The 17,680-nt window shown below is 53.7% G+C and overlaps 6 protein-coding genes across 6 annotated transcripts in view; 4 read left to right on the top strand and 2 right to left on the bottom strand.

Moving 5' to 3' along the window:
- Positions 1 to 651: 651 nt before the first annotated feature.
- On the bottom strand, positions 652 to 1,703 carry BU26DRAFT_529102 (uncharacterized protein; the record flags this gene model as incomplete). Its single annotated transcript, XM_033830879.1, has 2 exons — positions 652 to 1,635; positions 1,686 to 1,703. 2 exons carry the CDS (start codon positions 1,701 to 1,703, stop codon positions 652 to 654), a joined length of 1,002 nt encoding a protein of 333 aa, XP_033686721.1.
- A 7,405-nt stretch (positions 1,704 to 9,108) lies between these two features.
- Positions 9,109 to 9,915, bottom strand: BU26DRAFT_602235 (carbohydrate esterase family 12 protein; the record flags this gene model as incomplete). Its single annotated transcript, XM_033835334.1, has 2 exons — positions 9,109 to 9,561; positions 9,619 to 9,915. 2 exons carry the CDS (start codon positions 9,913 to 9,915, stop codon positions 9,109 to 9,111), a joined length of 750 nt encoding a protein of 249 aa, XP_033686720.1.
- Positions 9,916 to 10,911: 996 nt separating this feature from the next.
- BU26DRAFT_421834 (uncharacterized protein) lies at positions 10,912 to 11,508 on the top strand (the record flags this gene model as incomplete). The annotated part of the gene is made up of 2 exons (XM_033823431.1): positions 10,912 to 11,257; positions 11,333 to 11,508. 2 exons carry the CDS (start codon positions 10,912 to 10,914, stop codon positions 11,506 to 11,508), a joined length of 522 nt encoding a protein of 173 aa, XP_033686719.1.
- A 351-nt stretch (positions 11,509 to 11,859) lies between these two features.
- Positions 11,860 to 14,408, top strand: BU26DRAFT_242046 (uncharacterized protein). The gene is made up of 5 exons (XM_033821029.1): positions 11,860 to 12,022; positions 12,120 to 12,191; positions 12,239 to 13,120; positions 13,166 to 13,446; positions 13,497 to 14,408. Exons 1-5 carry the CDS (start codon positions 11,898 to 11,900, stop codon positions 14,252 to 14,254), a joined length of 2,118 nt encoding a protein of 705 aa, XP_033686718.1. The 5' UTR covers positions 11,860 to 11,897; the 3' UTR covers positions 14,255 to 14,408.
- Positions 14,409 to 14,926: 518 nt separating this feature from the next.
- Positions 14,927 to 15,145, top strand: BU26DRAFT_561521 (uncharacterized protein; the record flags this gene model as incomplete). The annotated part of the gene is made up of 2 exons (XM_033832920.1): positions 14,927 to 14,955; positions 15,010 to 15,145. 2 exons carry the CDS (start codon positions 14,927 to 14,929, stop codon positions 15,143 to 15,145), a joined length of 165 nt encoding a protein of 54 aa, XP_033686717.1.
- Positions 15,146 to 16,276: 1,131 nt separating this feature from the next.
- The window catches only part of BU26DRAFT_548526 (uncharacterized protein), a gene marked incomplete at its 5' end in the record, with an annotated part of 3,116 nt that continues 1,712 nt past the window's right edge, over positions 16,277 to 17,680 (top strand). The window contains 2 exons of the mRNA XM_033831948.1: positions 16,277 to 16,719; positions 16,878 to 17,669. Of these exons, the coding sequence (XP_033686716.1) occupies positions 16,277 to 16,719; positions 16,878 to 17,669 (1,235 nt within the window). The remainder of the gene's footprint in view (positions 16,720 to 16,877; positions 17,670 to 17,680) is intronic.

The raw sequence follows: 17,680 nt of genomic DNA, 5'->3' as shown, positions 1-17,680 counted from the left end.
AGGAGAAGGGAGACCTTGAAGGCTGTTGCGAACGGTGCTAGCCGATATCGATGGCTGGGCATGGATGAGGTGGTTGTATAGGACTAATCACAGCTCCAAATGCAATGGAGGAATACAAGTTGTTGAGCTGTGTTTGGAGATTTGAGCGCTGCGTGGAAAAGGATGGAGAGGACGCGATAATGTTGCAAGAGGGAATGCGAGGAAGCGGGGTAACCCGCAGGCTATTCGGACGCAATTGGACGAGAACTGGTGGTTCGCTTTCCAAAGTATTCTCTCCTGAGAGTCGGTGCTTCAAAAGCCACTAGTTGGTAGGATACCTACCTACCTAGGTAGGTATCGAGGTCTGCGGAAGGTCACGTGACGGCACGTGCTTGCGCCCGGCGTTCTTTCCTCGTCCAGGATTTCGTCCCTCGTCACATCACCCAAACCTCGTCTCACCTTAAGCACCACACCGCCCAGGTCCACATCACACCCCATTCGCACGGTTTCGCTCCGAGCCATCAGGCGGATTGGAGAGCAAATGGAGCCTGCCAGTGCAGCTTCCCACACTCTTTAGTTTGTCTGCAGCAGGAAGAAAACCTCTCGCTCGATTTGTATTTCTGCTCGAAAGTCCAGGAACAGTCTTCGAAACTATCTGTGTAAGTCCCATCCTCAGACGCCGGCACCTTGGCGTTTCCTCTTTCTTCGGATCCTCAATGTCCGCAGTAGGTTGATCGTAAACAACACTCCAAGTACGCCGAGGATCGCTGCTATGGCCACGAGAGGCGCTGCGATCGAAAACACCGAGAAGACGTACGATGCCATACCGAAAGCGTAGTCCTCGGCGAGGAACGATGTTGCCAGTCCGACTTGCATTGCCGAGAGCACTATGGTAGTGTACGCAAACAAGCTGATAAGTGAGTTGATGTTTTCGCGCACAAATGCACCGTATGTCGTGCATCCACTCCAATATCCCCGAGGATGGCCCAGAACCAGCCGGTAGATCCAGTTCAGTCGGCCCACACGCAGCTCGCCATAGAAGAAACGTGGGTTAACCGGCATATGCATTTCCAACGACGAAAGCGATGTTGTCGAAGGCTGGAATAGGTATGCCCTCGTCTGCGCCGACGTCAACATCACCTCCTCGGCGAACGCCAACCAGTCCGGCCACGTGATTTCCTTCGGTATCAGACCCTTTTCGATGGCAATATTATAGTCAATCTCTCGTTCAACGAGTGCGATATAAGACAGTAAGAAGCCATACGCCGTCCGATACAGGAGCTCGGACGGGCAAATGCTGGCTCGCCAGAACGCAGGGCACAGCAGGAATCTTGGAAGCGGCTTGATGAAGATGCGGGATGGCGACCAGACGAGGTGAAGATCGAGCTGCTCAGCGACGGCGATCTCCCTTTTCTTCAGGGCCTGATAATGTAGGGGTCGCGGAGCCGCGGGAAGGCCTACCAGCCAGAGCCACTTGTGGATCCGGTTCAAACGGTCGACATCCAGTTCGCATTCGAGGAAAGAGCGGATATCGACGTTGACGAGTCGAACCATATGATGTCTATTGCGATAAGTCGCGGGCAGGAGTGGCTTGGTGGGCGCATCGCTTCTCGACAAAACGTCTCTCCGAAACGGAGGCTCTCGCGGCGCTTCTTTCTAGCGGCAGGGGTCAGCGCTACAGTCCATCTCAACAACGGCATTCTTACAACGGCATAGTCCGACATATTTGCCCTTTTCGGACGGACGTGGCATAAGCAGACACCAGACGAAAGATAAGAAGACGCTGCTGGTTTTGCCCGCTCGAAAGGAGGAGAGCGGGAGATTTGGCGGGGCCGACCTCCAGCCTCAGTCGTGGCCGCATAGCCCACAGTCTAAACCCCATTCGGATAATGCAACACTAGCTGCATGCTGACACATCGTGCCGCAGCCGCCTCATTCCAAAATCGTATTCCGGCCCCCAATCCTTCGGAACACGACGTCAGGATGGAAGAAGAAAGGGGCGCAGGCGGCAGCACACTGTCTCCAAAATCTGTTCGGCCTCCTTGAGTGCTCGACGTCCTCAGACATGTCTTTCGCGACGCGTTGAAGCTGTGTCCTGTCCATCTGAAGCCGGGCGTGACGACGCAAGATGGCGGCTGCACCGGCGAAGAAGACGAAATATTCGAAGCTCGATCCCGTGGTAGGCTGCTCCACAAGCCGTTCTACGCGAAAACGAACGCTCATTCGTGGTCTAGCATATCAACATCGGTCTCCAAGTCCTATATCCCAATCCGGATGAACCTTCATCCTCCAAGGCCTCTACAAAGATCACACTAGAGCAAGTTACCGCTGCCAAAGCTTTTCGAAACTTCATCTCACTCGCGCAGTATTGTCGCGATTCCCGGCCTCGGCGCGAACCCAGAATGGACATGGGTCAGGGACAAGGTCCATTGGCTACGCGACAGCAACATGCTGGGCGCCAAAGTACCGAATGCGCGAATCTCGGTCCTTCAGTATCAGTCCCAATGGTTCGGCAAGGGCTCTATAGATCAGCGAGTGGAAAATGTAGCCGATCAACTACTCTACTATCTGGAGCGTTCCCGAGGTGTGAGTAAAATCTAAGCGCCATAGTTCTTTGCCCTGAACTCGAGGTTAACCCTCCTCAGGACAATAACAAGACGCCGATCATTTTCGTCTGCCACTGCTTAGGAGGCATCATACTGGAAAGGGCTCTCTTGACTGCCAGGCTCCGCCAGAATGACTTTCCTAGCATCTTCGCCTGTGTCGCTGGTTGTATTTTCCTAGGGACTCCTTTCCATGGAACGAAGACGCAGTCGAAAGCCATGGTGTTGGCCGAAATGGCGGAGACGATCGGCATGGGTGCTCCCTCGAGCCTCCTCAAGCTCCTAGAGAAGGACTCCGAAGTCTTGAATCGCATGCTCGATGAGTTTGTCCGGCTCTCTAACGATGCTCAGATCCGCGTCTTCTGCTTCTTTGAATCACAGAAGAGCGATGTCGCGGCGCTCCTGCTGAAGGGTCTCCCATTTAAGACTCAAGAACTCATCGTGGACAAAGAATCGGCAACATTTCCCGGAGTCGAGAGCCTTCAATTAGCTTCGGATCACTTCAGCTTGAACAAGTACACCGGCCCCAAGGACGGGAACTTTGTCTCGGTAATGAATGAGATTAAAGCTACTGCGCGGAAGGCGCCAGGCATCATCAAGTCAAGGCAGAATGCTCTGCGACAAGCCCTCATTAACGATCGCACATACCACGCCATTATTGATGCTTTGGGCAAAGGTTTCTCAGACCTTGATGTTACCGTCAAGGGGACTTACAAAGGTGTGAAGGGTACCAAGAAGTCTTGGGTCGCTGACGTCGATTGCTTCAAGCAGTGGAGGGAACATCAAACTCCGCAACTCCTCTGGGTCCACGGCAAAGCCGGCACTGGTCAGGGTTCGATCGCGTCGTCAGTCATCGAGACTCTCAACGAGACACAGGATCAAGGATCCATCGTCGCATCGTTCTTCTGCGATCAATCCGATGAGAATCGGAGATCTTTGCGGGGGATGCTTAAGATACTCATTCGTCAGATCATTGACTTGAACCAGGACCTTGCGGTCCACCTTCTCACTGATTCTAAGAAGGCTAAATCTGCCGGCAAGCAAGACTTTGATCCGGAAGGACTTTCTAAGGTACCTACTCTGTGGGACGCACTACAGTCAATGGCCAAGGACCTACCAGGAGGGTGCATCTACATCATCCTCTACGGGCTGGACCAGCTTGCCAAGGAATCGCTTGGAACTTTCCTTGAATACATGAAGGAAGTGTCGGATAAGGGCTCTTCAAATGACGACGACGATATTTCGCCCATCAAATGGATGCTACTGAGTAGGTCTGGCCGTCCCGATATCGAAAGAACATTGAAGCCCAGAGCCCACGAAATCAATATCGACGACTCCGAGAACTCGGGATACGTCAGCGATGCTTTACGGGCGGATATTTCTGCACGAGTGGACGACCTTGGCCTGTCAGCTCCTTTGACCTACTTTGTGAAGCGACACATTCATTCGCGTGCCGAGGATAACTACATCTACGTCAGTCTGGTCATACAAGAGCTTAAGAATGCGCAAGCCTCAGGTCTCACAAAGCATGCCGAGATCCGGGCTTTACTCGAATCCTTCCCTTACGGCTTGACAGACATGTTCGAACATACGCATAAGCGGGTCCTGAATCCCAGCGCTGATGGCATTGAATACACGAAGGAGATCCTTCGTTGTTTGACTCTCGCGCAGCGCGCGCCTACTATGCGCGAGCTTGCCATCATGGCTGATCTACCACATGAAGATCGAGACGATCTGGAGAAGCTGAAGGAGCACGTTAGACGCTGCGGAGCGTTCCTCACCCTCCGCGGAAACGAGCTGGATGAGAACAACATGACTGTAGAGTGGATCGACATTTCAGCCCAAGAGCATCTAGAGAAATTTGCGAAGGACGAGCTCGCTTTGGATCTCAAGGATATGCAGCACGGTATTATCGCTCTCCGCTGCCTCGAATACATTTACTCCGTTACCGAGCAATATGAGGCTGCTCAAGCCACAAAGGAGAAAGCGGAAGAGGATGCCGCAGGCGCGGACAACGAAGACCATGCCGAGGATGAAGAGCAGCATGAGACAGCCAGGCCCGAAGATCGTCAGGGCGATGAGGAGGAGAAACCGCCATCGCCACTTCCGGCGGAAGAAAAGCCCGTGGAGGACCCGGGTGATGATGATCAACCTGAGACTGAAGTCGTGCAAGTATCAGACGCAAGCAGTAACACGGACGAACACGAGTTTGATGACGACGATGCCCTTCAGTATCCTGTGCAGTACTGGATCGAGCACGCAAAGCTCGCTCCAGTGGATGTCATTGAAGAATTTCGTACTGGCCATGCATTCTGGAGAGACGAATCCCCGCCGCGACAGAACTGGTGGAGCGTGAACGACGCAATGCACCTTTTCCCCAACCAAACTAATGTTTCAGCGCTGCACGTGGCTACCATCGCTGAGTTTCCCGCCTTTGTTGATCACTGTAAGCTTTACGCCACCACCCAAGGTCAAGTCGCTAATGCAAAATATAGTATTGAATCACAGATGGGCCGAAGATATCAACAAAGAAGACTCGCTTGGTTACCAGCCTCTATACTATGCGTGTGCTTCAGGGAATTACGAGATAATGCAAACACTGCTCGGAGCTGGCGCGGATATTAACTTCGTGAGCGCGGAGGGCAAAGTACCTGCTCTTTACGCCGCTGCTGAGTATGGGCACCTCGAAATCGTGGAGTGCCTCCTCGAGCGGGATGCAGACATCAACGCACATTGCGAGCAGTACGGAAGCAGTCTGTATATTGCGACCCAGAGTGACCATATGCCGATCATCAAGCTTCTGCTAGACCGTGGGGCAAATGTTAATCTGATTGGCGGCGGGGGACGGAGAGCGCTCAACATCGCAGCTTGGAATGGTAATGTAGAAGCCGTTCGACTGCTCATTGAACACGGCGCAGATATCGACCCCGACGAAGAGTACTGGTACGGGTCTGCGGTAGGGACGGCTTCCCGCAGGTATGGATATTCCCGCGTTAATAGTATAGGCGTCGCTAAATTTGCGTCAGGGGTCATGCAGAGGTCGTCAAACTGCTGCTCTCAAAAGGGTGGAGTCCCAGCAAGTCCATGAGAACCTATGGATCGTTTTTAACCTGCGCGGCGACGTATGGTCATCTCAACGTCGTCGAGATACTTGCTCAGAAGGAGGCTCGTATTACTGTGCTGGAGCAAGCACTAGCGGGTAAGTGCACGGAATTTCTAGCATTTTCGCAACCTTCCAGGCTAATGAGCCGTAGCGGCTTCACAGAACGGGAAGGCGGCGGTGGTGAAGGCTATTCTCGACAAGACACCTACGCTGCGACATCAAAAGGCCTTCATGCTCGCAGCCGACTACGGGCGAGACGAAGTGCTGAAGATCCTTCAGCCAAGAGGCATGCCGCAGGACAAGCTGAATGAGGCACTGTATGTGAGTGCCGATCACGAACACGAATCAACCGTCGAACTGCTTCTTGGGTTCGGAGCAGATCCAAATGCGGAAGGACCTATGTGAGTATATTATATTCTGCGAGTCAATCCGCGCTGACCTTTACAGATACGGTTGTGCCCTCACTGCCAGTGCTTACGACGGCACTGAGGGCATTATGAAAGCGCTCATCGACAAAGGAGCGGACGTCAACAAACGCGGAGGTGACTACGGATGCCCACTCCAAGCGGCTGCATGGTTCGGCGACGCAGACAACGTAAAGATGCTGCTGGAACATGGTGCAGACGTTAACACTGAACCGTTTGGGATCTATGGATCTGCCCTCCAGGCAGCATGCGAGACTGGCGATGCCGATACAATACGCATCCTTATCGAGCATGGCGCAGATGTAGGTGCGCAAGGAGGAAAACATAATTATCCAATCATGTCAGTAAAGGTCTGTATGCCATCTGGAGCTTCTGCTAACGTGCCCTAGTGCGGCTGTCGACGAAGGAGATGGCGAGGTGCTGGGTATCCTTCTTGAACATAACGCCGATGTCAATGTCACTGGGGGAGAGGATAACATGCCCCTGATCGCGCTTGCCGGCGCTACCCTCCAGAAGGACGATATGAAAGCCATTCTGGACCACGGCGCCGACATTAACGCCGCCTGTGACCGCGGTACCACCGCGCTGATCAACTGTGCCGACGCAGGCGACACCGACGGCGTGGAATTTCTTCTTTCTCGTGGCGCTGATGTCCACATATCCAGTGAGAAGTGGGGCACCGCGTTACACGCCTGTGCAGCTGAAGGCGACGAAGACTGCTGCGAAATTCTTATAAAAGCTGGCGCGGATGTAAACACCGTGGGAGGCCCTTTTGGAACGCCCTTGCAGGCAGCCTGCGGTGTGCCTGATCTTGACACGGTGCAGGTGCTCTTGAAAGCGGGAGCGGACGCAACTGGGCTAGAGACCGTATCCGGCGAATATGGTAGCCCATTACAGGCTGCCTGCGCGAGCGGAGATATCGATGTTGTGCGCGCACTCATCGAAAACGGCGCCGTGATTGACTTGCAACCAGCAAATGGGAAGTACGGATACCCTCTCCACGCTGCCTGTGCAGAAAGCAACCACGATATCGTCGAACTTCTCCTGGAGCACGATGCGGACGTCAATTTGGAAGGTGGCCTCCACGGTTATGCACTCCTAGCCGCGGCGCAGACTGGTAGGCTCGATATCGTTCAACTGCTTTTGGATCACGGTGCTACGGCTTCGGTAGAAGGGGGAGTATTTGGTACAGCCGTAGCAGCCGCCGCTTTCGCTAACAACACGTCTTTGCTGGAGCTGCTTATCGATCGCGGAGCTGATGCCCATGCCCAGGGAGGCAAATACGGCAACGCTCTTTGCGCAGCGGCCGTCCGAGCTACCGACATGGGCTGCATTGATATCCTCCTTTCGCACGCGGTGAATGTCAACTATCGGGGCGGAAAATACCATACGGCGCTCATTGCAGCAGCATACTATGACCGGCTAGAAGTCGTTCAGAAATTACTCGATGCTGGAGCGGACTTCAGGTTCCGGGGAGGGAAATTCGGGACCGCCGTAACCGCTGCAGCAACTCGAGGGAACAAGACCATTTTGGAGCAGTTGCTAAAAATGGGGCCTCCGGAGCAGATGCTTGATGAAGCGCTGGTCGAAGCTTGTGCCCATCGTCAGTCGACAAGCGTGGAACTCCTTCTCAAGTCAGGAGCCAACGTACATGCACGACATCCAACGCTCGGTACTGCGCTTGAAGCGCTGAAAGCTGACCAAGCCGACGGTTACAATTCGGACGATGAGCCCGAGGATCCAGTTGAAGAGGACTCTAACGATGAAGATGAAGATGAAGACGAGGATGAGGATGATGATGCCGATGAAGATGACGAGTGGGAGGGCGATGGCGAATCCGTAGCTGCGGCGAGCGAGCAAGGCAGCGTAACTGATCTTCAATTGGAGGATGAAGAATCTGAAGAGGTCAAGATACAGAAGCTGCTGGACGATGCCACAGCCCGAGTGAAGCGCAATCCAAGTGTGCAGCGCTTCCGGACCGTCAAACGTCGTCCTCTTCCTGTGAGCCTCACCGCCGGGACCCCACCGCAATTGACCCCGCGTACGAGCTACCAACAGTTTGATTCTCGGGCAGCTGGCGACGCTTATGGGCAGCAATACCCCAATCCGAATAGGCAGTCATTCCAGGCATATCCCGGACCAAGCCAGCAAGGAAGTGGATATCCGCAGCAGGCTTATCCTCCTTCATCTGCTGCGGGATATGCACCATATCGTACGTCTGTCAGCGGACCTCCACCCACTCAGTTGCCTCAACGACCGTACGCCTCTCCTTCCGCCTCTCCACCAAGACAACAGCCTCTTTACCAGCAACCGCCGCCACATCAAGGTCAGTATTCAAGCGGCTCCACCATGGAGAACCCGCCGCCGCTACCGCCGCGTACTGGAAGCCAGGAGCAGGTGTCGCAAAGATACAGCATGCAATTACCCGGTCGAACGGGGCTTAACCCAGGCTCTGTTGGAAGGTATCAGCAGCGCCAACCAAGTTATCCCAGCCCCCAAGCAGGTCACAGTCAGACTCCGCCTCAGCAAAGTTATAACAAACCACCGACGCAGAACCCTTACGCTTCGCCTCCGCAGCAGTACGGCTTCCCCCCTCAACCACAGTATCAGTCACCTCCTCCACAGTACCAGCCATATTCAGGGCAAGAAACTGGGTACATCCCCTACGGTCAGCAGTCTGGTTCCTCTTCCCAAACGTCTTTCCAGAGCAGTCAGAATGCCAGTAGCACGCCGTACGGAGGAGGCGAGCAGGCGCCATACGAGACACCGAACTCGAGCCAGGCGAGCGGTTTCAGTAGTCAGGGACAAAAAAGCAGGTGGGGCGGCGGAGGCTATGATGGAGAGGGATACGGATAAGTGAGGTGGTTCCATCGTGAATCCCAAAAGGTGGAAAGTGCTGGGTAGACCGTAGCGGCGCAATGTAAGATTAGAATTCTTGATATGATCCCCAATGCGCAGCATGCGCCTCGCGGAGCGTGCCACACAGCACCCATTCCCCTCACGCAGGCTTCCCCGCCTTAATCAACTCGCTCAACGTCTCGTTCTTCTTCGTCGCCGCCTCAAACAACGCCCCATACTTCTCCACCAACAAATCAATCACGATACGCGCGAACACGACCCCGCCCCACTCATTCAAATGCGTCCAGTCATCGCTCGCTAGGTTATACTTGCTCGCTACCGTTTTGCCAATCGCATTCACGTAGTCTTCGCTCGCCATGTTCAGGTCGATCCATTTGACGTTGTTAGCTTGCGCCACGGAGATAGTGGCCGCGCGCTGCTCGGCGAGGTTTTCGGTTACCATGCCGCTGGAGTTGAAGTTACGCCGTGTGAGCGGCGTGAGCAGGATGGGGGTACCGCCGGCGGAGGTAGTTTCTTTGACGAAGTTGAGTAGGTTGGTTTTGTATTGGTCTAGGGTTACTCCTGAGGTGGCTTTTTGGTCGTTGTGGCCGAACTACTGCTGTCAGCTTGCGGCGCGGCGCGGGACTTAAGGGAAGGCCAGGGGATGTACTTGGATCGTGACGTAGACGTCGTATTGCGATTTGTATGTCCCGATGTCTTGGATTACTTGGCCCCAGTCGCCGCCTGCGCGGAAGGACGCGGTTGTTGCGCCGCTGTGGCCGTAGTTGTGGCCTGCGGAGCCGGGGGCTACGGTCGTCGCGAGGAAGCCGTCGCCCCAGCCGCCATTGGGAGCGGTGGTCGAGTCGCCGGCTAGCAGCCAGTATACTCCTTTTGCGGCTGTTGCAGAGTGTGATACGGGGGAGGCGAGGGCTGAGGAGAGGAGGAAGGGGAGGAGTGGAATGCGCATAGTAGGAACGGAACGAAGGGGAAGAATGGATGACGACCGAGAAAGTATCTTTACCTTTAGATTTCATTTCGGCGGCTACCTTGGGATATATATCTTGAGCTTCGATATTGTTGCACTGTCGGATCTTGGCTGGGCATAGTTATCCTAGGTAGGGCTGAGTGCCGGCGAAATAGTTAGGTACGTTAGCAAGATCCGGACAGCAGAAAGTGCGAATTTCCAGGAATAGGAAGCTTCTCCATATGCCTAGAGGGAAGGTCTAGAATGCTAACCGGTATATTTCATTTCGGATGGTATATCTGAGAACGTGGGATAGATGCGGGGATGAATTAATCGACAGGGTTCTCGCGATAATTCTGCCCGAGCTCGCTGTTCGGTTCCCCGGATTGAAACAGCGCCCTAGGGCTGACTCGATTTAGGTTTGATGCTTGAGAGCGGAAAATTGTGGTTGGGGTTTTAGGAAACGAAGGGAATAGGCAAGGGAATAGGCACGTGGACAGGGAGGGTAGGGTCACCCAAAAAATGGGCCCGGAATGCTGGCTTGGGCAGTTCTTGGGAACTTCTTTCGAACGTGAGGAATATAGGCACAGAGAAGCAATGCATTGGGTCTTCCTAGGCAATGTAGACGCCGGAGAATGGTACCGGGAAAGATTAACGTGATAGAAGCCATCCCTCCAGTGCGTGCATGCGTGTGCGCTGGCAGCAACTTAGGGAATCGGAATGCGAAAGAGAAGAAGGAACTTCAAAGATACTACTGCAGACCGTCAACTGCGGATGTTTAAAGGGTTTCAGCCAAAGTTTCATATCCCATCGGTAGACATGGCAGATCCAATGCCCCGAGTCGGATCGGATGCCAGACTGCGAGCCGATTCCCGGCCCGCTAGGCTGCAGCCAAGGTCATAAAGAGTTCAATGCAACATGGTTTCCACAGCACATCAGCATCATTCAAACACTTTCGCGAAGTCTAAGCCAATTTTGCCCATATCCAACATGCCCATCATGGCCGTCTTTTCCTCCTTTCTTGCGCCCTTCCATCTCTTCGCGTACTCTACGCTTCTCGGCACTCAGCTCTACCAAACCTTCGTCATGGTCAAGATCGCGCATCGAGCTCTTCCTCGTGATGCTTTCACAACCCTGCAGAAGCGTGTGTTTCCGGCCTACTTCCGCAGTCAGTCGCTTTTGTTAGCGTTGGTAGCGGTCACGCTTCCGCCTCACGGGCCGATGTCCTTGGCAAGAGAGAAGGCAGATTGGATCTCGTTCCTCGTCGCCGGCGTTACGGCTGCTTTGAACTTGGTGGTGTTTGGGCCGAGGACGAGCAGGATCATGATGGTGAGGAAGTACCAAGGTATGCCACTTACAATGCCTGGAGGGGTGCTTCGGAGTGGATGAGCTCTACGGCATGAGACTAACATGGTTCTAGAAAAGATTGATGCCCAGACTCCCGTCGATGGATTCGTCGGCGACGAGATGAAGAAGCTGAACCGGGCCTTCTCGTGGAACCATGCGATGTGCATGCATTTGAATCTCATTACTATTGGCGCGACGCTGTGGTATGGGTGGACGCTGGCTTCGAGACTGAGGTTCGATGCTGAGTAGGACACCGAGAGTCTCCCGTCGGGTCAGAATTGATTCGTTAAGTCCAGTTTCAGCGTACATATCGGGGGAATCCATTGTGACGTGCCCTGTGCGGTGCCGTTGTCCAAGAATAGGGGTGCTTCCGGGCCCCATCAAATCCATATGTAATTCCATCCACAAAAGGCTTTGCCCGGGCCCGGTTTTGATGTCTCTGGTGGTGGCAGCGATACGTTGTCGATGGAAAGGTCAGAGCAGGAGGCCTGACCGGCAAATCTCTGAGGGTTGCTATTATCTCCGTGGCTTAGTCATTAGCGTCGGTCGGATAGCTTTGTCTCTTCCGTCCCGAGCCACCCAACCTCATCTTCCACTTCCAACCTTACTGCCAGCGACCGCCGCCATCCGATCGTGGAATGGAAGACTCCAGCCATCCGGGAACTGAAAAGGCCGTTCCAGCCCGAACATCACACGCCTGCGAGCGCTGCCGTAGCCTCAAGACGCGGTGCCTGCCAAGCGAGCGACCCGGCACGTGCCAGAGGTATGTTATTTTCCAAGACTGCGAAGAGACTTAGTGGTTAGGAGTGGCGGAATTACTTTTGAATTTGAAGTGCACGATGTTTAATAACCCATAACAGATGTTTCACTGCGAAACGTGAGTGCGCTTGGTCGGATACTCCTCGACGAGCAAGGAGGGTGCGCGGACCCTCGTAAGCTTTCCCCGGAAGACGCCATAGCTGGGACTGACCTTGCAAAGGCGCATATTGCAGGTTGAGCAGAAGATCGATGGTCTGGTTGCTAGTCTCGTGAACCCGGATGCGCCTAGGGCCGCTTCAACACCAGCGCCCTCGCAACAGTCGCCGAGCGCTGCGAATGGTTCGCAGCCGAATGCAGCTGAATCCCAAAATTCTGCGGAATTCTCCGTGTTCCCAGGGGGCTGGCTGCCTTTTTCATCTTCCTTTGCACGGAAGAGCTCGGCTGGCCAGACAAACGAGGAGTCCCGGCGGGATGCGGAGCCCACACATCAATTCCTCGAGCAACTTCGTGAAATACACAACTTCGGTGACAACCATGACATGAGTAAGCCACCCGATGGTGTATTTAGGGTCTCACAGAGCACGGAGCCCGCTATTGAGAATGAAAAGGTCAAGAACCTACTCGCAAACGGAGACGCCGACGCTTTGCTAGAGGAGTATCGATCCATGTCCGCTTCATTCCCCTTCGTCCCTATTCCGTTAGCGACCACTGCGCGAGGTCTCCATGCTGCGAAACCCATGCTTTTCCTTGCTCTAATCACGGTCGCGTCTTGGAAGGATCACCAGCGGCAGCTGGCTCTCGACGAACTGTACCGGACGGAGTTGGCCAATCGCACCATTATTCGCCCGCGCAGGACCTTATCATTGTTGCAAAGCGTCCTTCTGTACTTATCCTGGTATCACTTCGTATTCAGCCACAAGACGCAACAGATCTACTTTATCCAGCAGCTTGCTATCGGCTTAGCTCTTGATTTGGGCCTACACCAGAGGTCAAAAAGGCCACCTATCGAATTCCCAGGCCGACCAAAACCCCAGCTTCCGTCACCAGGAGAGCAAAGAGAGCGGCAGCGGACGTATCTTGGCTGTTATTTCCTGTCCTCTATGTGAGTATCCGTGTGTGCAAAATCGAACTTTGCTGAAGCCTATAGGATTGCTGGAGGAGTCCAAAGGCCTAACCTTCTTAAGTACAATGATTACATGGCGGAGTGTAGCCGAAACCTGAAGTACGATCGCGAGTACCCTTCCGATGAAGTCATTGAACCCTTGATCGCCCTTCGTCGCCTCGATGACCAAATCCACGATTCCTTCTACACGGAAGAGACAATCGACTTGCCCATTACGGACTCGCGAATTTTCATGAATCTACGCTTCATGGAGACTCAGCTAGATGAGTTTAAACGGAGCACCTACAATGACGAATTTCAACGCAGTAGGTGATGCAGCGCGCTTTCTTTGTTGGTCGGCTGACACAGAATACAGCGCTCGAATTATCTTATTCCTTTACTGAAATGCAGCTGCACAGCATCGGGCTTCGCACGTCTGCGACACTGACGCAATCACCTATAGCTGATCCCACACAGTTGAACGCGCTGCTTGCCGCCCTTGAAGCGGGAAAACGATTCTTAGACGCGCTGCTCACCTTCCCTGTATCGGATTATCATCTCATCTCGTTTTCTGAGTGGATGCGACTCCCTTACGTCGTTATAACTGTGGCACGACTATGCATACCGAGCGATGCCCATGCCGCTGCCCAGTGGGATGTAAAGGCAGCCCAGGACCGAGTCCGACTAGATCTGTACCTCGAATCCCTTTGCTACCGCATGCAAGGCCTGAGCACATACGACAAAATCAAGCAACCGCACCTCGATTTTTGGCACGCGTTAAGGATGATCATGGACCTGACCAGGACCTGGTTCGTGCGGAAGATCAAACCCAAGACAACAGTGTCGACGAAAAACACGCCGGGTGGGCTACCAACGCCGGACACTCTGCAGAGTTCCAACCAAGGAGCTACTGAAGCTGGTCCTTCAGCCGCGCCATCCGCGGATGCGGCTGTCGAATTCCCTCACGCCAGATTAGGTGCCATGAACTTGGATATGAACATGGGCAACGGCGGCCACGACCCTTTCGCTTTCATGAGGGATATGGACTTCGAAATGGACAAATTCTTCGATATGGGTCTTTGGGGCGACGAGAGCTACGTAGGCATGGGCTTTGGTGGCGGTATGGGCTTCTGAACCACCTCTGTTCCCTTCGTTCCAGCTCGCTGTCGGCTGATGACCCCCTTCCGGTCTCACAGGGGAGTGCTTGTATTCGTTTCACCCTAGGATGTTTCAATGAATAGTTGCATCTTCGAACGTTGTGCGGCGTTGGGCGACCTTTTCGAAGCAGGGCTACAGGGCAGCTTTGCCACTCAAATGGCTCGGCCGGTGGTATTGGTCGCACAGCGTCAACATAGAAGGAAGCCGGACGGGAGTACTAAGCGCCGAGGTTGCAGATTGCAACCTACTAGCCGAACGCATTCATCGCCATCATGCAGCTGGTATGAAGCTGAGAATCTCGCGCTGGAGCTGTAGGGGCTTACCTAACCGGCTCATTCCGCTACCCACGTCGGTCCTCTTGCTGAACGGTTTGAGCTCTAGGCGTCCGCAACCTCCGAGGATGGGCTGTAACCACAAAAATTTCAGGTTGCGAGGAGATACATTCAACCCCAAGCCTTCGGCCTCTGCAACTCGCATCTGCTTAAGACGTCATGATGTGAAACAAAGCCATCTTCTGGAGCGTTAGACGCGGCACGGGCATGACCGTGGGCGCTGCACAGGCGATTAAAGAGAGTGACAACAAGTAGAAGAGGCTGATCTTGGTAACAGGTGAGGGCTCGATGTATCTGGCCATCCAGGCCATCGGATATGCTTGAATTGAATTTGAAGCCTGTCATGTGAGCATTGTTAGGACTTGACGGTGTCTTATGGATATGCTAATACCGATACAGCGTTGCCCTAAACAACGGCGATTGCACCATTGAGCGGCTCGCCCATGGAAAGGCCGCGTTCTACGGCGACGTCGCCATCTTGGATAACCTTTCGAGTCCAGGTATTATGGCCCGATTCAGACGCGCGGTGATCTAAACAAGCTGCTAAGCGATCCGGGATCCGGGAACGCTGGCTGCGTTGAAGTTTGCGGCGCCTCCTCCCTTCATGGTGGCGCAGGATTCCTAATGTTTAGTGTAGCTTGTCGAGCTTGGTTTGGAGCCGCTGGATGCACCAAGCGTGGTAGTTAAGACTGGTGCTGCTACTGATGAGTTTAACAGGGCGAAGGCGGAGAAAGTTGTCAGAGATGGGAAAGGGGTTCAGAGTGCTTGATTGCAATAGGGTGGGGGTGTTGGCGGCATCTTACGACTGAGTATTTTAATGCGCTTTTGAGTTCGTACCTGGGTATGTTTTACTCTCTCGAAGGTCTTTGGGTTTGAAGGATTGGGGACCTTTTATAATCTATGGATTGCGTGCTTTTACCTCATACCCCTATTGCATTGATACTGCGTTTGTCAATGATTAACTACGGGGCGCTTTTTCTACCTTCTTCTTGGTGTCTTGGAGGTGTTTCGTGTCGTCGTTTGTGGCGTGGCTCTTAAATTATCAATGTAACTTAGCAGCCGCCCGCCCACTTCCATCACGCAGCTTCCTCTAGATAGCTTGGCACATTATATGGAGTATAATACATAAGCTCACCCATACTGACCCTCAGATCTCTCCCGTGTGCAGAGCTCTCATTGGTCGATAAGCGTTATCGCTAGAATAGTATTAGCGCCTTGGCAGATGCCAGAATTCCTCGAGGTCTGTTCTCTTGGGTTCGAAAAACGACGCCCTGTCAACCTTAGCACCCGCCCTTTACTATGCCTTGCGAAAAAAAGTTTCGGTGAAAGGGTGGCAGTTTTACTTCCATCAATCGCTAAAGCGCTCGCAAAAGCCACGTCACGACAGCTGCATCGGATGACTACGCGGCAGACAGGGTGACTGGCTGTGAAGAGGAGGGACGATACGAGCATGGAAGCGAAGCAATGAGGGTGCGATATCCCACTAGGCTGCCGCCCTGTGCTACCATCGCTTTCAGCCTTGGAGTATGCCCGCAGGCGCCATTGTGGCGGGACTATGCAGCTGAAATCCCAACCCGCACCACCTTCTGCCTTCCCACGCCTTCAGCATTCCTGCATCTTCCCTTCTTCTCCATGATTCAATCTCATCGCGCCCATACCAACAGCCATGGAAGCCCTTGGTGCCGTAGCTAGCATTATCACTGTCGTTGAGCTCACCGCCAAAGTCATCAGCAAGTGCAAGCACCTTATAGAGACGACGCGCGATGCACCGAAGGACCTACGCCACATCTTGATCGAAATTTCGTCTCTCAAAGCGGCGCTCGAGAGTCTTCAGTTCCTTTCCGAGTCTGCCACGGACGTTTCGGCCACTTTGCGGACGACGAACGAGATCGATGGCGCAATCCAAGGCTGTCGCGATACCGTGGAGGAGCTAGCCTCGGAGCTCGACGGCCTTTCGATTTCGCAAAGTGCTCAAACGTCCTCTAGCAAGCGCCAGAAGCTCAAAGGCTCGTTAGGATGGTGTTTGAAGGAGAGTAAGGCTCGGAAGCTGCTCGATACGGCGATACAGCACAAATCTACAATCACGCTAGCCTTGTTGGGCGACGTAGCGTAAGTGGGCGGATATTTTTATAGAGGGAGGTTGGGTCTCAACACTCTAATGCGGTGTTTTACGACGCGTTTCGACCTTATCGGTCATCTCGGTCCTTTTGTGCTGGGACGTGGATAGTCTTGGGGTGAGAGCTGAGTCTGGCTAACGCTTGAAATAGCCGCGAACTGAAGGAGATCAAGCAGAATCTCTCAGATGCGAAGCTCAGGGAGGTCTGCAACTGGTTGGAACAGATCAATCCCACGCGCTCCCACAATGACGCCGTTAAAATACGTGAAGAAGAGACATGTCGCTGGATCCTCCGCCAACAAGAATGGCGAGATTGGCGTGGAGGGAATCGCCGCCCGATCTGGATATATGGCATTCCAGGAGCCGGAAAGACCATTCTCTCCTCGTATATCAACCAGCAGGTCCAGGCTCGGTGCGCAGGACAGTCCTCTAAGGCGTTCCATCTCTACTTCTACTTCTCATATCGGCATACGGACGATCAAACCGTGGCCTTCCTAAGGTGGATGCTGAGCCAGCTTTGCCGTCGTCTCTGCTACGTACCAGAAGAGATACAGGAACTGTACCGCCAAAATGCCGAGCCGACATCGTCCGAGTTACTCCACGCTTCCAAGATCCTACTCCAAGGGCTTGATATCGTTTACCTGGTCATTGACGCCATCGATGAATGTAACACGAGGGCCGATCTTCTCGACGCTCTAACAATCATGTTGACTGATCCGGAGTTCAACAAAATCCGTCTGCTTTCCACCAGCCGCGATTATATTGATATCCGAAGCCGGCTAGAGCCTCTCTCATTTTCCCTTCCTATGTCGAACTCTCTGGTGGATGAGGATATTCGCGTCTACGTGACTGCCGAGCTCCAGAGTAATCCTCGACTGAGCCGCTGGCCACCGGCTCTTGCAGATGACATTTTGGAGTCACTGGTCGAAGGCGCCAAGGGAATGTAAGTAAACA

The sequence above is a fragment of the Trematosphaeria pertusa genome (assembly GCF_010094035.1).
Source record: "Trematosphaeria pertusa strain CBS 122368 unplaced genomic scaffold BU26scaffold_4, whole genome shotgun sequence".
In the NCBI taxonomy this organism is placed as follows: domain Eukaryota; kingdom Fungi; phylum Ascomycota; class Dothideomycetes; order Pleosporales; family Trematosphaeriaceae; genus Trematosphaeria; species Trematosphaeria pertusa.
This window is presented reverse-complemented; position numbering and strand designations above follow the sequence as displayed.

Coding starts and splice junctions, on each gene's coding strand:
- BU26DRAFT_242046 (XM_033821029.1), top strand. CDS start 11,898: ATGGAAGACTCCAGCCATCCGGGAACTGAAAAGGCCGTTCCAGCCCGA. Junction 12,192..12,238: donor AGGAGGGTGCGCGGACCCTC/GTAAGCTTTCCC, acceptor GACCTTGCAAAG/GCGCATATTGCAGGTTGAGC. Junction 13,121..13,165: donor TGTTATTTCCTGTCCTCTAT/GTGAGTATCCGT, acceptor TGAAGCCTATAG/GATTGCTGGAGGAGTCCAAA.